The 22,280-nt window shown below is 56.2% G+C and overlaps 8 protein-coding genes and 1 non-coding gene across 9 annotated transcripts; 5 read left to right on the top strand and 4 right to left on the bottom strand.

Moving 5' to 3' along the window:
• Positions 1 to 701: 701 nt before the first annotated feature.
• Positions 702 to 988, bottom strand: F5144DRAFT_597750 (complex 1 protein-domain-containing protein; the record flags this gene model as incomplete). Its single annotated transcript, XM_066790895.1, has 2 exons — positions 702 to 825; positions 879 to 988. 2 exons carry the CDS (start codon positions 986 to 988, stop codon positions 702 to 704), a joined length of 234 nt encoding a protein of 77 aa, XP_066648566.1.
• Positions 989 to 1,501: 513 nt separating this feature from the next.
• On the top strand, positions 1,502 to 2,683 carry F5144DRAFT_588788 (uncharacterized protein; the record flags this gene model as incomplete). Its single annotated transcript, XM_066789967.1, has 5 exons — positions 1,502 to 1,516; positions 1,583 to 1,822; positions 1,886 to 1,921; positions 2,001 to 2,470; positions 2,548 to 2,683. 5 exons carry the CDS (start codon positions 1,502 to 1,504, stop codon positions 2,681 to 2,683), a joined length of 897 nt encoding a protein of 298 aa, XP_066648565.1.
• An 840-nt stretch (positions 2,684 to 3,523) lies between these two features.
• Positions 3,524 to 3,923, bottom strand: F5144DRAFT_597748 (uncharacterized protein; the record flags this gene model as incomplete). The annotated part of the gene is made up of 3 exons (XM_066790894.1): positions 3,524 to 3,561; positions 3,626 to 3,730; positions 3,803 to 3,923. The coding sequence occupies 3 exons, from the start codon at positions 3,921 to 3,923 to the stop codon at positions 3,524 to 3,526; spliced, it is 264 nt and encodes an 87-aa protein (XP_066648564.1).
• A 1,721-nt stretch (positions 3,924 to 5,644) lies between these two features.
• F5144DRAFT_555773 (uncharacterized protein) lies at positions 5,645 to 6,862 on the top strand. The gene is made up of 2 exons (XM_066787929.1): positions 5,645 to 6,025; positions 6,344 to 6,862. The coding sequence occupies exons 1-2, from the start codon at positions 5,884 to 5,886 to the stop codon at positions 6,592 to 6,594; spliced, it is 393 nt and encodes a 130-aa protein (XP_066648563.1). The 5' UTR covers positions 5,645 to 5,883; the 3' UTR covers positions 6,595 to 6,862.
• Positions 6,863 to 8,146: 1,284 nt separating this feature from the next.
• On the top strand, positions 8,147 to 10,229 carry F5144DRAFT_588787 (autophagy-related protein 22; the record flags this gene model as incomplete). The annotated part of the gene is made up of 2 exons (XM_066789966.1): positions 8,147 to 8,468; positions 8,599 to 10,229. The coding sequence occupies 2 exons, from the start codon at positions 8,147 to 8,149 to the stop codon at positions 10,227 to 10,229; spliced, it is 1,953 nt and encodes a 650-aa protein (XP_066648562.1).
• A 775-nt stretch (positions 10,230 to 11,004) lies between these two features.
• F5144DRAFT_39513 (uncharacterized protein) lies at positions 11,005 to 13,104 on the top strand. The gene is made up of 4 exons (XM_066784752.1): positions 11,005 to 11,572; positions 11,661 to 11,954; positions 12,018 to 12,148; positions 12,217 to 13,104. Exons 1-4 carry the CDS (start codon positions 11,290 to 11,292, stop codon positions 12,907 to 12,909), a joined length of 1,401 nt encoding a protein of 466 aa, XP_066648561.1. The 5' UTR covers positions 11,005 to 11,289; the 3' UTR covers positions 12,910 to 13,104.
• Positions 13,105 to 13,760: 656 nt separating this feature from the next.
• Positions 13,761 to 13,846, bottom strand: F5144DRAFT_t11. The gene has a single exon. It is a non-coding gene; the product is annotated as a tRNA-Val (tRNA).
• Positions 13,847 to 14,011: 165 nt separating this feature from the next.
• On the top strand, positions 14,012 to 14,979 carry F5144DRAFT_588785 (ribosome recycling factor-domain-containing protein; the record flags this gene model as incomplete). The annotated part of the gene is made up of 2 exons (XM_066789965.1): positions 14,012 to 14,076; positions 14,139 to 14,979. The coding sequence occupies 2 exons, from the start codon at positions 14,012 to 14,014 to the stop codon at positions 14,977 to 14,979; spliced, it is 906 nt and encodes a 301-aa protein (XP_066648560.1).
• Positions 14,980 to 15,200: 221 nt separating this feature from the next.
• F5144DRAFT_588784 (uncharacterized protein) lies at positions 15,201 to 16,508 on the bottom strand (the record flags this gene model as incomplete). Its single annotated transcript, XM_066789964.1, has 2 exons — positions 15,201 to 15,734; positions 16,071 to 16,508. The coding sequence occupies 2 exons, from the start codon at positions 16,506 to 16,508 to the stop codon at positions 15,201 to 15,203; spliced, it is 972 nt and encodes a 323-aa protein (XP_066648559.1).
• Positions 16,509 to 22,280: the final 5,772 nt, after the last annotated feature.

The following is a 22,280-nucleotide window of genomic DNA, read 5'->3' as shown; positions in this document are numbered from 1 at the left end:
CGAATGTCCTCTGGCCGCTGGGCCGGAGCTTGTGGGACCCGATTCGGTGCCGCAAATCTTGCAAAAACCCGAGCGTGGGGTTGATGCCGCTTAATGGTGTCTCTGGTGGTGACGAGGTGCAAGTGTGTTGGTTTGATGTTTCGGCAGGCAGACTCCGGCTCTCGCAGTGAGTTTGGCGGTTCCCTCAAGGGCATCCCAATGATGGGTTTTCGTCTCGTTGATAGCCAGAGCGCACAGCTGACGAGCAAAATGACGCCCCCTAAACACCGCAACAGCAAGTTGAGCCCGCAGAGGCCCTCGATGGCTTGTGCAGTGCTGCCTTAGCCCTCTCTATTGCCCCCGTCAAAATTATCGGAATCGAGGAGTTGATTCTAGCGCTTTTCGAGAACTCTTCAGGTGCTTAGCCTCTGCATCTACTTGCCAGGCGGCGCAAGGGGTTGAACCGCGTTCATACGCGATGCCCCTAGTTCGTGCATTTGTTTGCAGGTATGCCGGATTTTACCCCAAAAGTTGCGCCCTCTGGGAGGCGAGAGCCAGCTACCGGCGATGGCGTGGTTCATGCTGTTCCGGAGTTCCCGGCGATGCGGAAACTGGAGCAGAGAAAACCTAGAAGATGCCCGCCGAGTGGCGCCGGGAGGTCTCTAACGAGCGAACCGAGAACTTCGTAGCAAGCTGGCCCTTTGGAAGGAGCAACCGGGAGCTCATTTGATGTCCTTGACGCCGGGAGACGAATACATATCGAGTTGCCGACGGCCCTTTCGCAATAAAAACTCCACCGCGGCGAAATCTCTCTTATCGATTTTCATGTTCTTCTCGAACTCGTTCCTATTGTTATGTTAGCACCAGTGCCATGCCTGGAGTCAAAAATGCGCGCCTACCTTGCAAAGACCTGAAAGTGCTTGCGGCTTGCCTCTGGCTTTTTACGACATTCGCGGACACATTGCCGATACAGGGAAAGCACCTCTTTCTGGAGTCCTGACAGGCGCATTGTGGCGATGATAGGGATGTGCGGACAAAAAGGGTGGTAGTTGGAAAGTTTATTCAGCAACGAGAACTTACCAAAAATTGCAGCGTCAAACCTCGGCACGTCATGACCCGAGCCGACAGGGGGTGGACCGGGCCGGAAAGGGATCCACCCCCGAACTGACCGGGCCTCCGCCTCGGGGCGCCGAGCTCGGCAATGCAAGGGTACCGCTAGGGTTGTTGGCTGGTGGAATAATTCACCCGAAAGCTTGTCTCTTTCGTGGTATTCCGGCAGCTGCATGAATGGAAGGGGGCACTGGAAGGTCTATTCAAGGTCCCAAGGCGGAGTTATTCACAGCTTCTCCACAGAAGCCAGGGGGGAGCAATCACGAATACAACTCTGTAAATAACGAGATATCTCCGTTATCCGCTTACTCAGTCAACTCAGCCAGTCTCGACTCAACGACCTCCTCATATTGCTGAATCGTGAGCTTCACTCTGTACTTTAACACTCCAACACCTCAGATATCCACTTACCATGGCCACCTTTTCTGTAAGTCAAGCCCTAGCTATCACCAATATTAAATAGGTACGACAATGTCCTGACTTTCAGTAATAGCGCCTCGTCCGCTTCCTGGCCCGGGACGGCCGCACTTACTACGGAGACGCCATCCTGCCTCGCGGGATCAGCGACATCAGCAAGGCTCGCCAGGCCCGCATCATCACCGGCGACATCTTTGGCAAACACGATGTTACCGACCAGGTCGCCGACATCCGGACGCTCCTGGCCCCCTTGGCTCCGGAAGACGTCCGGACGGTGCGGTGTCTGGGGTTGAACTACGCCGCTCACGCAAAGGAGGTGCGTTCAGCCCTCTGTTTCTGAGTGCTATAAACCCAGGTTAACCAACAAACAAACAAACAGTCCAACATGCCCATCCCGCAATACCCCGTCATCTTCGTGAGCAATCCCCCCCCCCCCCAACCCCCCCAACCCCCAACACCAACAAGACCATACTAACCCCCCCTCCCCGCACCAGTACAAACCCGCCACCTCCCTCACCGGCCCCCTCGACCCCATCCCCATCCACCCCCTCGCGCAGCAACACACCGGCCTGGACTACGAATGCGAGCTGGTCGTGGTGATCGGCAAGCGCTGCGCCGACGTGTCCGAGGCCCGCGCCCTCGACCACGTGCTGGGCTACGCCGTCGGCAACGACGTCTCGCACCGCGACTGGCAGCTGAAGCTGGGTGGGGGCCAGTGGTCGCTGGGCAAGGGGTTTGATGGGTGGGCGCCGTTCGGGCCGGGGATTGTGCGCGCTGTTGGTGGGAACGGTGGTGGGGAGGGGGGGATTAGGGATCCGCAGGGGTTGGGGATTCGCACGAGGGTGAATGGGCAGGTGGTGCAGGATAGTACGACGGCGGATATGGTGTTTGGGGTGGCGAGGACGGTGGCGTTTTTGAGTCAGGGGACCACGTTGATGCCGGGGGATGTTATCTTTACGGGGACGTGAGTGTTTTTTTTTCTCACCCTTTTGCTTTCTTTTGGTGTGAGTGAGGATGGCTGACCTATCTATGTCATGATAGTCCGCAGGGTGTTGGCATGGGCAGGAAGCCGCAGGTGTGGTTGAAGGATGGCGATGTTGTCGAGGTCGAGCTCGACGGCGTCGGGACTTGCACGAACAAGGTTGAGTTCAGCCCTGCGAGGGATGCTAAGCTGTGATGATCTGGTGGGGTGGTTGGATCTGAGAGAGCAGTGGTTCCAAATTCAAGTTGTGTTGAAGACGCCTGCTTCGATCCCAACTCCTGCAGGCTGGGCTCCTTCCCGGCAGCCTGTGAACTTCCCCATGGGGGCATATGTATGAGTTCCCCATCCCACACTGTCACCGGCCCTCCCAATGAAAGCTGACACCGGTTGGCTCAGCGGCATTGGGAGGGGCCCGGTTACTAACCCCTCCGAAAGAGGGTGCGGGTTCGACTCCCCCCTCGCGATAGTAAAAACCCGTGGCAAGGTTTTTCAGTAACCCCAGCCTCCATTCGACCGGCGAATCAGAGCTCGTGGGTGAGCTTTTTTATCTTTCCTGCTTTCTACTAGAATTATATCCTTTCTCTCACCTTAACCAATACCTGTCCGTGTTATTTTATTGGCTCTGCACAACCGAGAGTACATATGGCTTTTTTGGGAGGTACACGAGGCTGTAAATGCAAGAGACGATGATATTTGTGGAGGCCAGAAAGACGCGGAAATATTTATCATGGCGGCGGGATTGTTGAGATCTACTAACAGCAGAAGCAACAAGTCATTGCACTGGAGTTTCCCTTGAACTCTACTCGGGGATAAGAAGTGGTTTGATTGCTGGCCAGCAATATAAGTGCTACCTAGGTAAAGACTGACTCGAAAACAAAGAAAAACCCGCCAATGTTTCTACTTTTCCAACACCATTGTAAATTGACACAAGCCTGAGCTTGATCTGCTGGTGTTGCCACTAGTAGGTTGTCTGCCTAGGTCTCGTTTCCGAACCTAGCACCTGCTCTGGGTTTCATGAGTTGGCGGTCCCTCCATTTAAGAGCAAGAAACCGTTCCACCGGACGAGCGGCACTCTGAGATAATCCGTCAGTACCTAGCTACACAAAAATGCGAACCTTGGTGGGTGGAGGTACTCACGTCCATGGAACTGGCCACCGGCGCCGTCGGTCCAGTAGGTGCAAGAATCGCCGACCAGGATCGTGTTGGGGTCGTTCATCCTGGTGCATGCCTCATGCACACGAGCTGCGCGGTAGATATGTTAGATTCAACCGGATTCACTTGGTTTACTCTCCTCGCCCAGATAGGGTCACTTACTGTCCCGGATGGTATACCAGGTGTTGTTCGCAACCCAGACTCCGCGGCCATCTCTGGTCCAAGCGGAAACGCCGGACGAGAGGGCAAGGACGGAAGTGGCGAGGACGGCGAAGAACTGCATGTTGATGGCTTGTTGAAGGTTATTGGGAGTGTTGAGATGAGGTAGAAGTGGATGTGTTGGCTGATGAGAAGCATGTTGCCCTGGAGAGAGGAGAAAGCTCATATATATAGCAGGCATCTCCTGATCCTTCTCCCGACACGGACATCGCCGTCCTGCTCGCACTTAGGGTTCCTTGCAGAAGTGGACGACATCATGCCCTCAACCCTCATGCATCACATCACACTTTCTCGAATAGGACTTAACTTGCCTTCGGACTGGTGTCGGACTGGATAGAGGTCAGTCTACAACCAGTAATTTAGCAGCTGGGCTCCACGGGTTGATCATGATCTCCCTTTGTTTTCATTCCTAGCCCATCTGACCGCTCCGTAGTGCATCAGCTCAGCCTCGATTCATTACCTCACGGCAGGGTTGATAGCTTGATTACAAATTGTTTGTGTTATGCTCGCTCTCCTGTGGTACGCCCGGGTTGGTTGACCATATTGACACGAAGTGATACGATGTGCATGGTCATCATTTGAAATAGATCAAAGAGGTAGCTGGTGAGCCTCGGACTCGCCATGGACCTGTGGCACGTAAGACTTGTAAGGAGACTAGGACAAACCGAACTTGGCGCCATAGACTCAACAAATTCAGACATCGGACTCTTCACGTAGTACAATGGCCATTACCTCGGAATATAGATCATTCACCACGTGCCCGGTCCGAGGTTACACAACAGAAGAGCGGAAGCAATAATTACTAATCCAGTAGGTAGCTTCGGTGGGCTTTTCTGTAATACCTAGTCAAAATCAAAGAGATGACAACATCACCACATTTGATTCCCACACCCCTTAACATTATGTTAACTTCTTTCTTCTCCCCTCTGAACAGGGGAATGAGAAGAAAGCCATTCCAAAACCCAAAGTCCATTCTTTATTTTATCTGAATTTCTTTTCTTTTCCTCCTTGATTCATGTTCTTTTCACAGCCACAGAGGACGAGCGCCCGGCAAGAATTGGCCACCACCAAGTGTTGCTCAAAGATTTACATACCTAGGTAGTCTCGGACGAAACTGGGTACACGTCAGTCCTCCTGTGAGCTCGAATCCTCCATCTAATCCGAACAAGCGTCGACCCCATTAGGGTAACGAGGGACTCAAGGGCTGCATGAACACCGAGGACTTTCGGCGAGACAACACGTACGAGAACCACGACGGGGACTCGGCGGAACACTGGCCAGCGGGCGAATTCACCATCTACACAGCGTCCGCGACGTCTGGTTACAACAAACGACACCTCAACACCGCAACGCTGGCACCCAGAGTCCCCGCCTTCACGAGCGACGTCAATCGCGCGACCAGCGCCATTGCTCGGTTCCCTTTACCTCGTTCTGTTTTCTTGGTTTCCTTTACTTTCTTTCCCTCGGTTTCTTTTTTCTTTTTTCTTTTTCGATCTCTTGCCCCCCCTTCGAGTTCGGCTTTTTTTGCTCATAGCGTAGGTAGGTAGTATGTAATACCTAAGGTATGTTAGATTTAGAGGACGAGACTCGGAGTTGGAGAGTTGGAGTGCAGGTAACGTTCTGACCACTTGCGCTGATTCGTTACGTAATGTTTCGATATCGAGCTCCATGGAATTGGCAGCCCAATGCGCTCTCGCCTAGCCCTTGACAGGGCTTGGCACCCGCCTTGCCTTATCGTTATCTCACTTCGTTATCGCCTTCAGGGTTCGTTACCAGGAGCTGTCATGGCATCTTTGTCTACCAATCCAACCGCCAGATTCAAAACCAGGGAATCTTGCGTGACTCTTGGATGGTGCGGCTGACTTGCAGTATAAGGCGTGTCTCACCTCCGGTCTCGCCTTCCTCCAGCCTCCTCTACTTCCCGTCCTTTAAACGTCAAACCGTCTTGTCGCTCGCTCCCCGGCGCAACCATTCGGTCGCTTTCGTACGGAAAACATACCCAGGTCCGCGTCAACAAACTCAGAATGTCAGCCCCCGAAGTTTCCCACGGCCGCGGTGGCGCCGGCAATATCAATCCTGACAACACAACGTACGTCGACGGAGAGGTGGTTCGCGTGGGCACACCGGGTAGTCACGGAGATGGAGCTTTTAGCACTGGCCGTGGAGGTATGTACATACGAACACATCCATCTCCCCCAAATCTGCACCTAGGCAAAAAGATGCAGAGGCACGAACGCACGGATTCCCAAAAACCGTCCCAAGATTTCACCACCTCCAATCAATCTTGGGAGTTCAATCTTGGGACGACGGCGGGACCTGATCGTCTCATCCAACCCCCCACAAGCGGGATGCACGCCAAGCCTCCAGCTTGCGATAAGCAGCCCATCCCATCCCATCATCCCTCCATCCCCGCGCAACCCCAACCCTCCCTCTCCAAAAACGATAACTACTAGGTAACTAACACCCTCCCCCCCCCCCAAACAGGCGCCGCCAACATCGGCGACGCGGGCGTCAAGCAGGTCACACGCCTCGACCAGGACCTCGTCCCCGAGGCGGCCGTCCGGCCCAGCCACGAGAACACCGACTACCACACCGGCCGCGGCGGCGCCGGCAACGAGCACCTTGCCAAGAAGCCCGAGGACAAGGCGACCGCGGCTGGGGAGGGACCTGCGGCGCCGGTCGGGCTGGCGGATAAGCTGAAGAGGAAGGTTTTGGGGTTGTTTGGGAAGAAGTGATTAGGAGGGGGGGTGTTTCTGGTGGTGGTGGTGCTGCGATGGGAATGCTGTGATGGGAATGCTACGGTGGGGGTGGGGTTGCTTGGTTTTGGTCGTTGTTGTTTTTGTTCATTCTTGTTCTTTGCGCTTGATACCACCGATGGATCGATCAGTTTTTGCTGTGTAGTGAGTTGCAGTGGACGAACACACCCATTCGGAAATATTAGGAACGTGTCGTTGCAGCCGGCATTCGGCGCCATCCCTGCCTGCGTCATGATCTTCATGCCTCCAAGCACCTCAGCCGTCTTTGGATGGGTTGGAGGAACCCTGCCTCCCAGCACCATTGGCACGGCTGCTGTGAATCTGGCCTGTGACCATCGCTAGATCTAGGATGAGCTGAAGATGGTCTACACAGTCTGAGACACCCATCCAAGACCTCCACGCGCCGCCGAGCAGCATCGTCATTCTCACCCGATGCTCGCCGTGTCTGATTCCTGTCGCTTGGCAGGAATGGGCGCCAAGAGGCGCAGGTCAGCGATCTGTTGGCGACGGCTCCCCAGAAGAGAAGGTCACTGGGCCCGTTTGGGCGTCGAGCCCGCCCGTAGCTCTCTGGTTCCGGGTTAGCTGCCATGCAATCGGCGCGCTGCGCAGCACGCCTGCAGGGAACTCGCAGCAGCCCGCAGGAACTGGCCCCGTTACTGGCAGTGTGATCAGGCCGGCATGCGCTTGTGAAATCGCCACCGCCGCCAAGTATCCGTACCCGTACCCATCGTAGGGGGGGGATGGGGATGGGGTTGATCTTCGTGTTGGTGGAGGGCTGGTGGCTTCGTGTTTCGACGCTTGTGAAACGGAATGGAGGGTGGCCGAGCAGAGATCGATACCCTATATGCCGCGATTGGCGCTTTAATAAGAGTGAAGGGGTGGAGCTTTAAAGGGTCTTAGGGGTATTCTGGTCACAGGTTCGAGATCTGGAGCTGGGTGGTCGGCATCCCAGAGCGGCCCGTGATCAACACACCCACTTTGATCCCCGGATTTGCGCACCAACAACCTTGTTCATGCGGTGGGGGTTGCCGAAGCACACACGGTGGTGCCTGTCCTAAACATAGAGAGTACTTAACTCGGGCCCTGCCCTGGCGACGACGTCGGGGCAAGGCACCTGGCTTCTTGCGACAACCCCGAAAGATTCGACCATGATACCGCGTCAACTTGACTTCGCAACGGCGATAATACCCCCCTGGACCCGGATACGCTGTCAAATACCTGTGTTGGGTCTACTTGTACTCGGTTTGTAAAGATCTTCGGTGGAATTCGGCAATCGTCGAAACTCGAACCCCTTAGTTATCCAAGGATCGAAAAGACTGCGAGCGAGTGCAGAGGCGAACTCTACTTGATACCTAGGTACGGTTGGGATTTCGTCTCGAGTTCCTGCTTCCAGGGTGGGAAAGCTCCGGCCTGATCGTGTTCGAGGCGGTGACGTCGTGCAGCTGTCGGCTCATCTGTTTGGCTGTGTTGGATTAGGCGGTGGTAGGTGCTGCCTGCCGGCAGACAGGGGAACGGTTAGCTTCCTAGCGCTATGGCGCCCCGGAACGACCCTGAGGCTGGGCGCCCGCCACTCGCTCCGCGCCTCTTCTCTCGGTTCTCACAACTATCAAAACACTCCTTCCTGTCGTACTCATCCTCATTTGAAGCCGACGACGAGCGATCCAGTAACGGCTCGCTGGAAAACTTTGGCATCATGAGCCCCGGCCGCAGCAGGAGTAATAGCGGCAGTGGCAGTAGCAGCTTTGGCGCGCTGCCACCGCGTTATCCGGGCGACGATACCCGCCCCACCAGTTCCAAGGAGCTCGCTGGTTGGTATGCATATGCATTTGCCGCCGAGGTTTATGTCATCTGTGGTCAGTTTTCTGGTTTAACATGTGAATGGCGAGTATGGCATGTTGAAAGCTAACATATTGGCGTAGGAATCGGTATGTTGTTGATGGCCTTGCTCACCGTTCCCCGAGCCTGGAAACTGACCGCGAATAGGTTCTTTCATCCCGATATTACTCGAGAGTCTAGCCAGGGAAAATGGGGTCCTTCTTTCTGACCGGAAAACGCCCTGCGGCTCTAGCTCGGATAAGAATGGCGACAACGGCGGACAGTGCATCGTCTATGTGCTCGGCATGGAGATCAACACGGCGAGCTTCGCCATGTACACGTTCAGCATAAGCGTACTGGTCCAGGCGCTCCTGGTGGTCAGCATCAGCTGCGCCGCCGACCACGGCAACTACCGCAAGAAGCTGCTGCTCGCATTTGGATGGATTGGGAGCATCGCCGTGATGCTTTATATATTTGTCTCGAAGAACCTCTATATTTTCGGCGCGCTGCTCGCCATCGTCTCGAACACCTCCTTCGGCGCATCCTTTGTGCTCCTGAACTCGTTCCTGCCGCTTCTTGTCAGGCATCACCCCGAGATTATTCACAAGGAAGCCAACATTGTTCCGAATGGCCAGGACGCGCAGGATCACGAAGATCTGGATGGAGAGACAGCAATGGCCGACTCGACGGCCGCTTTACTGCCGCGGGGCTCTTTGGAGGACGGAAACGCTCTCTCCCGGGTGCAGACACGCGAGGAGCTGACTTCACACGAACTCAACTTATCGACGCAGATCTCCGCCAAGGGCATCGGGATTGGCTACATCGCCGGCCTGTTCCTGCAGTGCGTCGCCATCTTCATCCTGATCCAGATGAAGAACACGACATGGTCCCAGCGCGTCGTCCTCTTTGTCATCGGAGCCTGGTGGGCCATCTTCACCGTCCCAGCCGCCATGTGGCTCCGTCCCCGACCAGGGCCCCCGTTGCCCGCATCGTCGCGCCATACCGGCATCCGCGCTTTCATCTCTTACACTTTTAACGCCTGGAAGTCCCTCTTCCGCACCGTGCAGCTTGCCCGCCGTCTCGTCGACATCATGCTCTTCCTCGGCGGCTGGTTCCTCCTCTCGGACGCCATCGCCACCACGTCCTCGACCGCCATTCTCTTCGCCAAGACCCAGCTACACATGGAGCCGTGGGCACTCGGCATGATCAACGTCATTTCCACCGCCGCCGGCATTACGGGCGCCTTTTCGTGGTCCTACATCTCGCGCCGTCTTCATCTGCAGGCCCACCAGACCATCCTCGCCTGTATTGCCCTCTTCGAGATCATCCCGCTCTACGGCCTGCTCGGCTACCTGCCTTTCGTCAAGAACTGGGGTGTTTTCGGCCTTCAGCAGCCGTGGGAGATGTACCCGTTGGCCGCCGTCTACGGCTTCGTCTTGGGTGGCCTGAGTGGCTACTGCCGTTCGCTCTACGGCGAGCTGATCCCGCCCGGATCTGAGGCGGCCTTCTACGCCCTGTACGCCATCACCGACAAGGGGTCCAGCGTTTTCGGCCCGGCTATCGTCGGCGCCATCATCGACGCCTCGGGCGAGATCCGCCCCGCTTTCTGGTTCCTGGCTGCCATCGTCGGCCTACCCGCTCCACTGATCTGGTGTATCAATGTCGAGCGGGGCCGCAGCGAGGGGGAGAAGCTGGCCGAGATTATCGAGGGCTTTAAGGTGACGCGGAGCGCCGAGAGGGAGAGTGATGAGGAGAGTCGGGCTATTTTGGACGTTTATGATGAGGAGACGGATCGGTGATGGGTGTTGAGTCGCTGGGTTTGTTTTACATTTGATGCATAGCGACGGCGTTCGTTGTCTCGATGTTTGGCTTGCTTTTTGGCAGCGCAACTGGGGTATTTGCCGGGTTTACCCTAATGTAATGTGCTGAAGACGAGGAAGGGATATATCAGGAACAAATGGAACCATGACATTTATCGAGGCCCCGGGCTACCGTCCGTCTGGTTGATCGCCGTTTCCGGATTCCGTTACAAGGCTATCGGGTGGGTTTACCTCCATCAATCGGTTTATATTTACGAAGTATCTATTGCAGCAATCAGTTTACGTTTCCATGGCAAACTTAGCCAGGATGTCTTTTTCACAAATACGATGACGTTGGCGAACCCCCTCGGCACTTGGTTCCCCAGGTTGTTCCCCTTCCTTCTCCTTCCTTTGTTTGGCATGGGATGGGACTTCCATTGGTAGCGCCGTGTTCAGCCGAGCTTCTCCAGCCACATCATTTCCCCCCATTTTCCAGGTTCCTCCCCCTCCCAAAATCACGTGGCTGGGTCCGTTTCCCTGCCCCCGGTTGGCGGACGCGGAATTCCGTAAATTTTGCTGTCATCTTCGTTGCGACGAGACGTGCCGACTGACTGCCAACTGCAACTGCAACTGCCATTATCCATTGACGCAGGAGCATCGCTCGCCTGCACAGCAACGGCCTAGGGGAAGTCGTGTGAAGGTTACCATCACCTTTTTGATGATAGAGAGGACCCGTGGCACACCCATCCCTCTGATCCGACTCTCCCCCCCGTCGGTGGTTTTCCCCAGCCACCGAGGTGACCGCACTGCCTAGCTGCTCCCCACGCTCCTTCCGGAGCACGCACCCCCGGCAGCTCCCTCGCGAGCCGAACCCATTCCCCGACCCATCGCCACAACCACCACCCTTCCACCGCCTCACACACGCGTCTGTTTTTCTATCGCGGCTGTCGCTACGCGCCGATCCTCCGTACTTGGCACCCGCAATCGAGACGGAAAGTCGTCGCAACCCCGATTCAGCCCCAATCCATCCCGGCGCAAAACATCGCAACACTCGACGACCATGGCATCCGCGCGTAAGAGGCCGAGAGCCGAGCCCGAGGACAACCGGGCAGAATGCCCATTCACCATCAAGATTGTCGATCCCAAGGACAAGGAGCAGAAGAAGAAGAAGCGCCGGCGCACAGAGAATGGTGACGAGGAAGACACAGCCCAGAGAATCAACATACAGCTGTCGCCCTTTGCGCCCTGTGGCAAGTTCAAGACGCATGAGTCCATGGATCTCTATTACCAAGTCGACCCCTCTAAGAGGTGGACGGACATGACGAGATACAACAGCTTCGTCCGTAAGTCTATGTTTCTATCGTTTCTGTTTGCGCTACGCGCCCGCCTCGGACCACGTTAGGCTAACAGCAAGACTTGCTTGACCCGCAGTGAATGGGATCAAATACTTCAGCGAAGGCTTCATCTACGTCGCGAACGACTTCAGCATCGAGCGCCAGAAAGCTGTCAATAACAACGAACCCATGCAACCCAGGAAGAAATCGGACGATGACTGGGTTGCGCGCATCTTGGAAATCCGCGCTAGCGACGAACACCACGTGTATGCCCGAGTCTACTGGATGTACTGGCCCGACGAGCTCCCGCAAGGAACCCATGATGGCAGGAAAACAGTCCAAAGCCGCCAGCAATATCATGGCATGAACGAGCTGATCGCGTCGAATCATAGTAAGCATTGATAGCTGTGGCGCATACTACGGGATGATGCCAGAAATACTGACGCCAACGCAGTGGATATCATCAACGTCGTGAGCGTCACCTCGCAGGCGCAAGTGAAGCAATGGTACGAAGAAAACGACGAGGAGATACAGAATGCCCTGTACTGGAGGCAGGCGTTTGATGTTAGGACATACGAGCTTTCTGTATGCAATCACTTGCCCCAGCCTGATTCCCAATTGGGCGTTTGTGCTAACCTTTGCCCTCTCTACAGACGGTCGAGCTCGTGTGCAGCTGCAACACACCCGGGAACCCCGATAAGATGCTGATAGGGTGCACAACGGAAGCATGCAAGAAGTGGATGCACGAACAGTGCATCCTTGACGATGCGCTCAAGTCGGTGTACGCACGATTGGGCACCGACAAGCCACACGTACTTCCCGTAGCCACGAAAAAGGAGGAGAACGGCGACGAGGGCAAGCGGCCGTTAAGCCCCTCAGAAACCGGCGCCGAGGGCTCCGCGGAGCAGTCGATCGACGTCAAGTCCGAGGCTGCAGCATCCGACGCGGTGCATGTCGGCACGAAAGACAACGTCGAGGTCAGGCAGGCTGCCGATGACGAGGATGCCCAGGCAGCGCCCGAAGATGCACTCCCACTGCGGTCCGCCGACCGTCGGCAGCGCGCGGCGAGCGAGAACACCACCAACACAGACACGCCGAGCAAGCCGGCCGGCGCCGGCAAGTCAGCGGCAGGGCGCAAGGCGGGCAGACCACGAAAGAAGGGGGGTGCGGAGGCCAATGGCGACAGCTCGCGGCCGTGGGAGGGCTTGTTTGAGGCGTCGCTGAAGACGGCCGACATGGGCCCGCCAATGATTGAATTCCGGGATTTGCGGGAAGGTGTGGCCGGTGGGGAGAAGGTTTGGACGGAGCCTGTCAAGTGTCTGCTCTGTGGGGATCAAGTCAACTAGGCGCTGCCACAGTTTCATGAGTGGCCATACACCAACTAAGCTGAAGATGGGGAGGGGAGGGGGAGGAGATGATGTTGAAGAGTACCGGGACGACTGAGGGGAAGGGAGTGTCGGTGCTGAGGGAGAAACCGAGTCAGGGGGAGGAACTGATGATGAGTTGTCGGACTCACCTGCCCTAGTGCATTGGGCGTCAAGACTCCCCCGGGTTATGTCAGGGGGCCCTTTTTCTGGACTGACCATCGTGTCCGGCAAGAATGAAGGGGCGGCAACGCGGCCCCTGACAAGTGGCCTACGAGGAGGACGCGGTGCAACAAAGGGGAGCGCAGGGTCGATTGGGGTCTTCTAATGTGGGACTGGAGTAAAATGGACCGGATTCGGATTTGATTAACTATGAGGAGGAGGGGGGAGACAAGGTGTGCTGTGGTATTCTTTACTGTACAGCCTGGCTATCACGGCAAGGACTCGGCAAAGGCTGGGGGCGAGTTTGAACTCCGAGATTTGTTTTCGCTGTCAGTCGGCGTGTCGGCATGTGTTTTACCTACCTATCTAGCGACAATCGATGCAGGGGTGCTTTGTTTCCGATGGGTTGTACTCGGGCGCCACGGGCGGGTAAAAAGTGTGAACCTCGACTCGCTCCATGTGGACTCGCTTTCATTGTTATCAAAAGTAACAAGTGGGTGGTTTGTTACTCGGTCCACCGCCTTTCATGCCCACCCCCTCCAACCAGTAACATCCCCCTCAACATCATAATACACCCAATTGTTGTCTTCTTCCAAGAACCGACTGTCGCGGGCTTCAGACATGGTAACAAAAAGCAACCTTGTCCTCAGATGATTCCGGGGGCAAAAGGTTGACCGTGGCAGGGCTCGAACCTGCGATCCTCTGCGATACAAATATCCTTGTAAAGCAGATGCCTTAACCACTGGGCCACACAGCCGTTTTAGAGATGTTTGGTGTGTGGAAATACAGGAGCTTTTGGCCTACAGCCGCAGATCCTGACCCGGTTGATTGGCTCGTTGTCAACCCGGGTCCCTGCAACCGACTTAAAACACTTCAAACACCACAGCGCGCAGGAAACATTCAAGTAAACCATAAAGAGACCATGAGACACCTGCGGACTGCCAACAACATACTCCGCAACAACGCGGCCAGCGGGGCACCGCTGAGGTTCGTATCATAGCCCAATGGCTTATCAATCGCGCAGAAACACGGCTAATCTAGCGGCGCAGTCGCAGGGCTGCTTCGTCCTTCATCCAAAACCGGAGACCATTGTCGAACCAGCCTACTCCCACCTCCCACTCCATTGCCGTCGCCCACAACACATCATGGAACCAACCGCTAGCCCGGCCGTTCTCCCACACGGCGCCATGCCAGAAGAAGAAAAACAGCAACAAGAAAAACAACAACAGCAACTACAGCGACGACAACGATAGCACCGGCGGCCAAACCACCCCCTCAGCGGGGTCGGCGGGGGCCGAAGCCGAGGGCCCCAACCCCTTCGACTTCACCGACCTCCAAACAGCCTTCGACCGCGCCGAAAAGCACTTCAGCGAGGACCTCAAAAAACTACGCAGCGGCGGGCGCTTCAACGCCGAAGTGATCGGCGCGATCCCCGTACAAACAGACAAGAAAAACCCCTCCCAAACCTTCCCGCTCCGCGAACTCGCAACCGTCGCCCCCCTCGGCGGACGGCGGTGGTCGATCCTCGCCTTCGAGGAAGGCTCCGTGAAGGCCATCGTCAGCGCGGTGCAGCGGTCGGACGAGTTCAACCAGCAGCCGCAGCGCAGCGCGGAGAACCCGCTGGAGCTGACCATGACGGTGGAGCCCGAGCGCGCCGACGCGCTGGCCCGCCGCGCCAAGGAGGTGTGCCAGGCGTGGCGCGTGCGCGTGCGCGACGAGGCGCATCGCAGGGCGGAGTTGCATAAGAAGTGGCGCGGGGAGGGGGTGGTGTTGAGTGATGATGCGCATAAGCTCAAGGATAAGCTGCAGAAGCTGCAGGATGAGCGGATGAAGGCCATTTTGGCTAAGGAGAAGGAGGCGGTGGGGGCTATTATGGCGCGGGCGAGCTGAGAGAGAGGGTGGGCGGGCAACCTGCTGGTGATAGACCAAAGAGGGAATAGACTCCCGGTGTGCGTGACAGATGGAGAATAGCATGTGTGTTTCTATGCGGATAGATCTCCGTGTACAAATAGACTACCAAAAACATGGGGCCAAGGAGGCGGTATTGTTACATATGGAGACAAAGAGCCCTGGCCCAGGAGCTTGTTCCTTTTATTCCCCCCTTTCCTCCATCAAGGCTTCACCTGAGAAGCGGGCTTACCACCCTGCTGCGCCGGCAGCAATGACAGCACCTTGTCCATGAACTTCTGCGAGTCCGCCGCCATGTAGGTGAACGTTCGCGAATGATAGTTGGCCATGGTGCCCGCGATGTCGCCGGCCTCGGCAAAGCCAGCCGCCTCGTACTTGCCCAGAACCGCCGGCTCGATAATCGCCTTCTTGGTGCCGGCGTCGGGCCCGACCAGTTTGAGACGCGGCTGGGCGCTCTCGATCCAGGCTTTCTCCCCCTTGCTGTGCACAAAGATGGGCTTCTTGGCCCGGTACCGCTTCATGACCTCCTTGACATCGGCGGTCACGCCCGACTCCGAGTTGAACGCCATACCGCCCGTCATGAGCCGCATCGTCCGCAGCACCGTCTCGACCTGGCCGACCGACGCGTCCGTCGCCACCGCCGCGCCGTACCCGGTCAGCGAGTTCATCGTCAGCTGCGGGTCGAACGGCACCACCTCGCCCTTCTCAAGCCGGTCGATCACGGCCTGCTCCTCGGGCTGCCAAATCAACTTGCCCCCCTTGGCAGCACCCGCCTTGTCTCCCCTGCCCCCCCTCCCACCACGGCGGCCCCTCCCACCCCCACCCCCGCCACGACCCCTCCTACGATTCCCTCCACCCATCCTCCCCCCACCACCACCAAACCTCCCCGCCCCAGCCCTGAGCCCCCCACTACGCGGACCACCACCACCCTCACCCCCGGGACCAGCACCAAACCCCACCCTTGCCCTCCCAAACGCACTCGGGCCACTCGCCCCCGGCGCAAACCTACCCCCGACACCGCCCCCGCGACCAAACGGCGTACGCCCACGAATACCACCCCGCAAACTACGCACGTTCAGCACCCGCGGCCCAGACCCAGAGGATGACGACGGGCCGCCGTCGGGCGACACGCGCAGTGAGCGGGCGTCGACGCCGCGCCGGGCACCGTTGTTGGTGTTGTTGTTGGTGCGGAAGGGGGGTGGGGAGGAGGGGATGCCGGGGATGGAGCTGAGGACTTGGCGGCCGACGGTGTTGTTGGTGCCGTTGCCGCTGTTGTTGAGCTGACTGAGGCGGGAGACGGCGGCGGTTTGGCGGGGTTTGATGGTGGGGTTGCTGGGGTTGCTGTTGCTGGAGTTGTTGTTGTTGTCGTTGTCGGCGGGCCGGGGGCCGGTGGTCGAGAAAAAGGAGGCGAAGGTAGTTGGGGTGGTGGCGCTGACGGGGAGGGAGAGGGCGCGGGCGGTGGTGGAGGGTGTAGCGCGCCCGAGGGCGGTTCGGAAGGCTTGTCGGTTCATGGTTGGGTTTTGCTGCCTGCCTTTTTGGGTGTGTGTGTGTGTGTGTTGGTTGTGGTGACGGGACGTGTGTAAAATTCCCCTCGAGGGAACACTGCGCGGGGGGTCGTTGTCTGCCCGTCCGTCCGTCTGTCCGTCGCGAGGTCGGGTGACGACTTGCGGGTTTGGACTTTGGGAACGAACTTGAAAATGGTTGTGGTTCGGAAGTCGAAAATGTTAGCGCCGTTGTGGTTGGTCAATGGGTGCTTTGGGTGGGGCCGGAACCAAGACCCTGGTTTCTTTGGGAGCACCTCCGCCGACTGCCTTGACTTCAGCTGCTCTTTCCTTCCTCGACGACATGTTTCGAAATAAGTAAAATAGCAGTTATCCAACTTACTTGCATGACTGACTTGTGGTCCGTGGGTATGAGAAGGAACAGAACCGACACCTGAGGGACAACCACTCACCACTCCCAGAATCCTCTCAAGTTTTGTGATCCTCACATACTATAATCCGTACTACCTATTTATTTTATTATATTTTATTTCCAAGAACCAAAATGCAGTCAGTACCTCAGCCATAATGTCTTTTAGATCTCCACGGTAGATATGGACCTCAGTGAGGTGGTGTGTATAACTTCGGGAGATCAGTCGTCCCTCCATTTGCCTCTACTTAACGAGGCAAGACTCGTAGGGCTTCAAGTTCCTCGAGGACAGTCAACCCCCAACGTTCCCAATTTATTCGAGTATCCCCCAAAGTATTTACATATCTGTCAATCAACCCTGAAATCGCGCTGTGGATGGAAACCTGGAATGCTCCACGTGAGGGCCACGTCCAATCCGACAAGGGTGGATATTGAAGAGTTGGCTGCAGTTCAGGAAGCCCGGACATAGACCGGTAACTAGCCCTGAGGATAGTTCGCCATGAGACTCGAGATATTTGTTGCTTGTTGTATTCATCTATAAGCTACCTCGTGGCCAAATAACAGCATACTTCGTCCTTTGTTAAAGCAAATCTCATCTAGCGCCAGGAAATGTGATGTGAGGACTTTTCGACTTTACCACAGGTGCCGCTTTACCTATGATCAGCCTTCACTTGGCTACGTTTGGAAACCCACGCTTGGTGCCCGCCTGTACCCCACCAGTCGTAGATACGTGGCAGGCCACAGGCGCACCTATAGCCTTCGACACTGCCGTTGGGGCACGAGAGAGTGCCGGCCCAAGGATCTGGTTTGGCGTTTTTTGGGCATATCGAATAACAGCAGCCTATGACAAGACTGGGTGGGAGCTCCTGGGCTGTCTTGGTCATGCATTCGTCATTCGAGTTTGCTGTGAAGGAACAGCGCTGCCACTCATCGACTATATCTCGTCCTTAAGTCATATTCCCTATCCCCGTCCCTTTTGCTTTATCTCTGGAGGTAGAATATTCTTAAATGGCACGTTTTATGTGTAACGAGCTTCGTCTAACTAAACAATATGGTTCCTCGATGTCCGATCAGATTAGATCAATTCATCAAGGCGGGATCTCCGAAGGGATTTAACAACCCGATGCTAATGGCATGCCGTTTCGCTGATCACTCGATGCCCTACCGGGGACGTGAGCCGCCACGTCGCAACTGACTATCCGAGATATTGCATGCCATGCAAGTAAGGAGTGCGCCTGCACGTCTCCCCGGTGGCAAGGTTGCAGAGCCTAAATTGGCGAAGGTCCTCTCGATGCAGGCAATCAAGCTGGGGGGTGTAAGCGAATGGTCGGCATCCCAAGCGTCGGCACTTGAGTTCGTTGGCCAGGAGTGGCTGAGTTAGGAATGAAGGAGGGTGTCACCGGCACGCCTTTCCGATACTCGAGATGATGGTGTGGGTGAAAACACTCTGGACTTCCGGCCGTAGCGATCAGTTGCTCGAGAGCAGGCGCATGGTCGAGAGAGAAGTAAACGTTGGCACCCTGTGGCTAAGGGAAAGTCGGATTTCGAGTAGCCCAACACTCGAGTAAGAGGAGATTGGGTTGAATAGAATCACAATTGGAAAATAAAAAGTAAAAAAAGAATAGAATAAAGAAAGAAAGGGGTCACGGGTATTAATGGAATAAAACTAAATTGATTTGAGAGTGAGAAAGCATAAGTCGACTGAGGCCCACCCGAGTAGAACTGGCTATACTCTTTACAACCAAGGTTTTTTTAGCACTTCTCATAAGCTTCTAAACAGCTTTCATTTCGTTCCTACAGTTGAGGATTGGCTGCCTTTTGAGCCTTGCCCTTTGCCCGTGGGGTGGTTGGTAATCGGTACTCAACTTCCCCGTGTAACTCACTACTAACAATCCCGCTGATCAGCAAGGCATGCCTTGTCGTCTGCAATGCAATCACGCCGGGGCTGAAAGCTAGCCCGGTTTGACTAGAGACCATGTTGCTTCGGAGAGCCAGTTTGCAGTCTGTCCCGGGTAAAACATCCAACGGGTGGCTCGGTGGCCGGGCCGTTGAGACCCGGAGGGGGATGTCCTCGCAGCGGCCCGGGATGCTTCAGCCTCGGATGTTAGGGACGTTAAGCAGGTTCAAGGAAGCGTATCCCAAGCGGCGGCTCCTTAAGCGCGGAGACGCGAGAGTCGATGAAGCCCTGGCGATGTCTGACAAGACCCCCACCTTCTAGCGAGAGCGGGAAGGCTTCCCGTCAATGTGGAACAGCCAGTTTGTTAAAAATGAAAAATAAAAATAAAAAAACGGTGCAGGAAGAAGACAGCAGTTCATGGATCGACGGAGGGTGGAGAAGAGTAGACGCCGTCACGGCTCGAGGCCGGGCTCGCCTACGAGATCGGCCTTGCCTTAGGGCGGGAGGTGTCGCTCCATTGGGTGTGTCGCCGGGTCCATGTGACTGGGGAAGGGAGTGTTTGGCTGGGTGAGGCTCTCTTCAATGTTGCATCATCCAGCATTGCTGCTGCGGGTTGGGGGCAGAGTGGGAAGGAAGGGCACCACCCTTGGAGATAGGCGGGATGCAGGGCGTTCCCGGGATGCAACTGTATCAAGCCTGAAGCAGTAACTTACACGGCCTGTACAGAGTCTACCCACGACAGAAACGGGAGGGGTACATAAGCCACATGTACCTGAGTAGTGTGTTGAATTCTGCATTAGTTTGCATGAACCCGCAACGAGCTCGTGGTCTGATCACCCGAGGTATTTCGTGAAAAAGGAAAAAACTCCGTCGCCCTGTCTAATTCGAGTTTGGCTGGGGGGCGTAAGTGTCGATAGTGTGTTATGTGCCCAAGGTCGAACCTTTTATTTTGGTGGTAAGGTAATTTTATCAAACGAGATTTGGCAGCAAGAAAAGCCCGGATTGTAATAGCGTGGATTCCAATTGCTCCCAAGCCCCAATGATGTCTTGGACACAATTACCGAATCCATTGTTGAAGGAAGGTGAAGTTGAAGGCAGAAGCGACACGGAAGCACGTGAATCGGAAGGAAAGCAAGCCACAGCCGAAACGTGGTTGTGTGGGGCTACCTATCCATCCATGCGTTTCTTCCCGAGTGCCTGCATTTGGCAAGCTCCCCACAATTTCCCAATTTTCGGACATGTTTCGACAAAATGGCAACCGCAAAAACGCACAGATGGGGAGCTTGCGCCAGATATTTCTCCGATTTGCTCGACATGGGAGGAAGGGTGCCATTGACGAAGTTCCCGGCGTCAAACATTGGTACCGTTAGCTATCTGTACGAAATACCCGCGCTGGATTGTCGGGAGAGTCTGCAGTCCCGATTTCCCGACTAGGACCACGGGTTCGGTGTTGCGTGCCGTTAGTTTCTTGTGAGTCTCGCTTTCTCCGATGCGGTCCCGCCGAGGGTTGGTTCGCCGTGTTGTTGGTTCTGTGACGGATCTCCATAACAATGCGGCTTCTCCGCGCTGCCGCAATACCCGCCGCACCGGGATTCGCGCTTAGAAGAGCTGAGATGGGGACTCCAAGCCCTGGTGTCGGCCCTACCCAAGCCTTTCCCGGGATCCTCCTGAATTGGGTTGCATTGACTCGCCTTTGAACGCAGCGGGATGGGGCATTGCAGCGCGGAACACACCAGCTCACGACTCAGCCGTTCAGTTTCCCGGTCGAGCTCGCTGCCCGCCATATCAGTCGCATGGTTTGGGCTGTGTGAGCCCCGCCAGAGGGGACAGCGCAGGACCGACGATCAACGGCACGGTACAACGGACTTCGTCTATGGAACCTGACACACTAATGCTATGCATGGCGTGAAGATGCGTGCGGCCGATGCATATCACTTGTCGTTTCTTGCCCACACGCCCATATCAGACCGCCAATATATGAAAGCGCGGCAAGGTCGTCGCGAATCATACCCAGTGGGAGGGATGTTCAAAGGTACGTACTCTCGTCGGCCAACCAATCCGCATTGCCGGCGGCGCCTTGTCAAGGAAGCCGGCCCGCCGTCCCGGCCCAGGAAATGGTCGCGCCGAATCTGTTCAGGGCTCCCCACGAATACCCATTTTTTGCAAAACCTCGATTCATGATTCGGCCTTTGCCATGTTTCGCCATCTCTCGGCTCTGAGGCTCAACACCACAGCCATTCTGCCGACTCTCCTCCCGTGCTGATCAGCAGTCGAGAGTGGATTCCAGCGTTTCGCTAACCGTGGCCGAAATGCTCAACGGTTGAGGAGACGAGGAGCTGTGAGAGGGGTCCGCCGCCGCCGGTGGATGTTCGGCGAATCCTGAACTGGAGAAAAGTCGGTTTGGAGGATGGCCGCGGCCTGGCAAAAAGTACAGGTTGCTCGTCCCGCCGAAGAAGACGCCTGCGAGTACATGAAACGACAACGGCAACGAGAAGGCCCAACGATCGGCTTGCTCGACAGTTTATGAAGGATTCAGACTCCCGTTGAAGGGCCCTGTCCTGTGCCAAGCTGGTCGTCACACCTCGCGGACAGGGGTCAAGAGGCAAGGCTAGATATGTTTTTGGTTAGCCGCCGTGCTGAGAGACCAGTCCTGACGGAGGCACCGTTTCTGGACAGGGAACATCGTCATCGCCGCGTTCCGGTTTGACTGATCTGCAGAGCCTAGAAACCCGTTCGACCAGAGACTCACTGTGTGCCGCTGCACCTTGCCGTTGCTGCCCAAGGGCCCTCACCCGCCTCGGTTTCCTCACGAAGCTCGGTCGGTCTAGTATCTTCCAGCCTTTCGTCCTCGCCGCGGCAGGGATCGTTGAGAAGCAACCTTTTTCTTGCGAGGAGCAATGGTCGACTTGGCCACGAAAGATGCGCTATCAGAATGGGTTCCCCAGAAACTGACACCTTGCTTGGCATCAGGGTTCTGGGAAGATACCCCAGCTTGTCTGTCGGCCGAACCCACGTTCGTTCCCACCTTGCCACCCCACCCGACCGATGCTCACAAGCAAGGCCCTTGCTCGGGTGCCGGAGCTTGCGTTTATGCAATAATCGTGTGGACTATCCGTACCTGGCCCCGGCTGGCTGCCAAACGGTACTACCGCTCACACGGTCCGTTCCTACCGATGTGGCTATTTCCACCCGAGGGCAATAATCAAAAGGAAAACCGTCAAGTGATGCGACGGTAACGATCACTCGCAGGGAGAACTGATGCCAGATCCCTTTCCAGTCCCACCCCCCCATGGTGCGGCAACTTTCGGCATCCCCTGTCTAGGCTGCTCCATAGCGCCAGGTGCTGTGGCTTGGTGAGGGGACTTGGATGTCAGGTACCCTTTGTATGCTCCGTCTCTCACCAGTTTCATCGTTTGTTTGTCCCCCCTCATCCCACGGAGCCCGTGTTCGCATCTTCCCAGTACCTGGCTCCGTT

This window comes from Chaetomium tenue, assembly GCF_020726465.1.
Source record: "Chaetomium tenue strain MPI-SDFR-AT-0079 chromosome Unknown F5144scaffold_1, whole genome shotgun sequence".
Classification (NCBI taxonomy): Eukaryota; Fungi; Ascomycota; class Sordariomycetes; order Sordariales; family Chaetomiaceae; genus Chaetomium; species Chaetomium tenue.
This window is presented reverse-complemented; position numbering and strand designations above follow the sequence as displayed.

Excerpts from the sequence above, each read along its gene's own strand:
- F5144DRAFT_39513 (XM_066784752.1), top strand. The coding sequence starts at position 11,290 with ATGGCATCCGCGCGTAAGAGGCCGAGAGCCGAGCCCGAGGACAACCGG. Across the intron at positions 11,573-11,660 it reads GAGATACAACAGCTTCGTCC|TGAATGGGATCAAATACTTC; the intron begins GTAAGTCTATGT and ends CTTGACCCGCAG. Across the intron at positions 11,955-12,017 it reads GCTGATCGCGTCGAATCATA|TGGATATCATCAACGTCGTG; the intron begins GTAAGCATTGAT and ends ACGCCAACGCAG.
- F5144DRAFT_555773 (XM_066787929.1), top strand. The coding sequence starts at position 5,884 with ATGTCAGCCCCCGAAGTTTCCCACGGCCGCGGTGGCGCCGGCAATATC. Across the intron at positions 6,026-6,343 it reads TTTTAGCACTGGCCGTGGAG|GCGCCGCCAACATCGGCGAC; the intron begins GTATGTACATAC and ends CCCCCCAAACAG.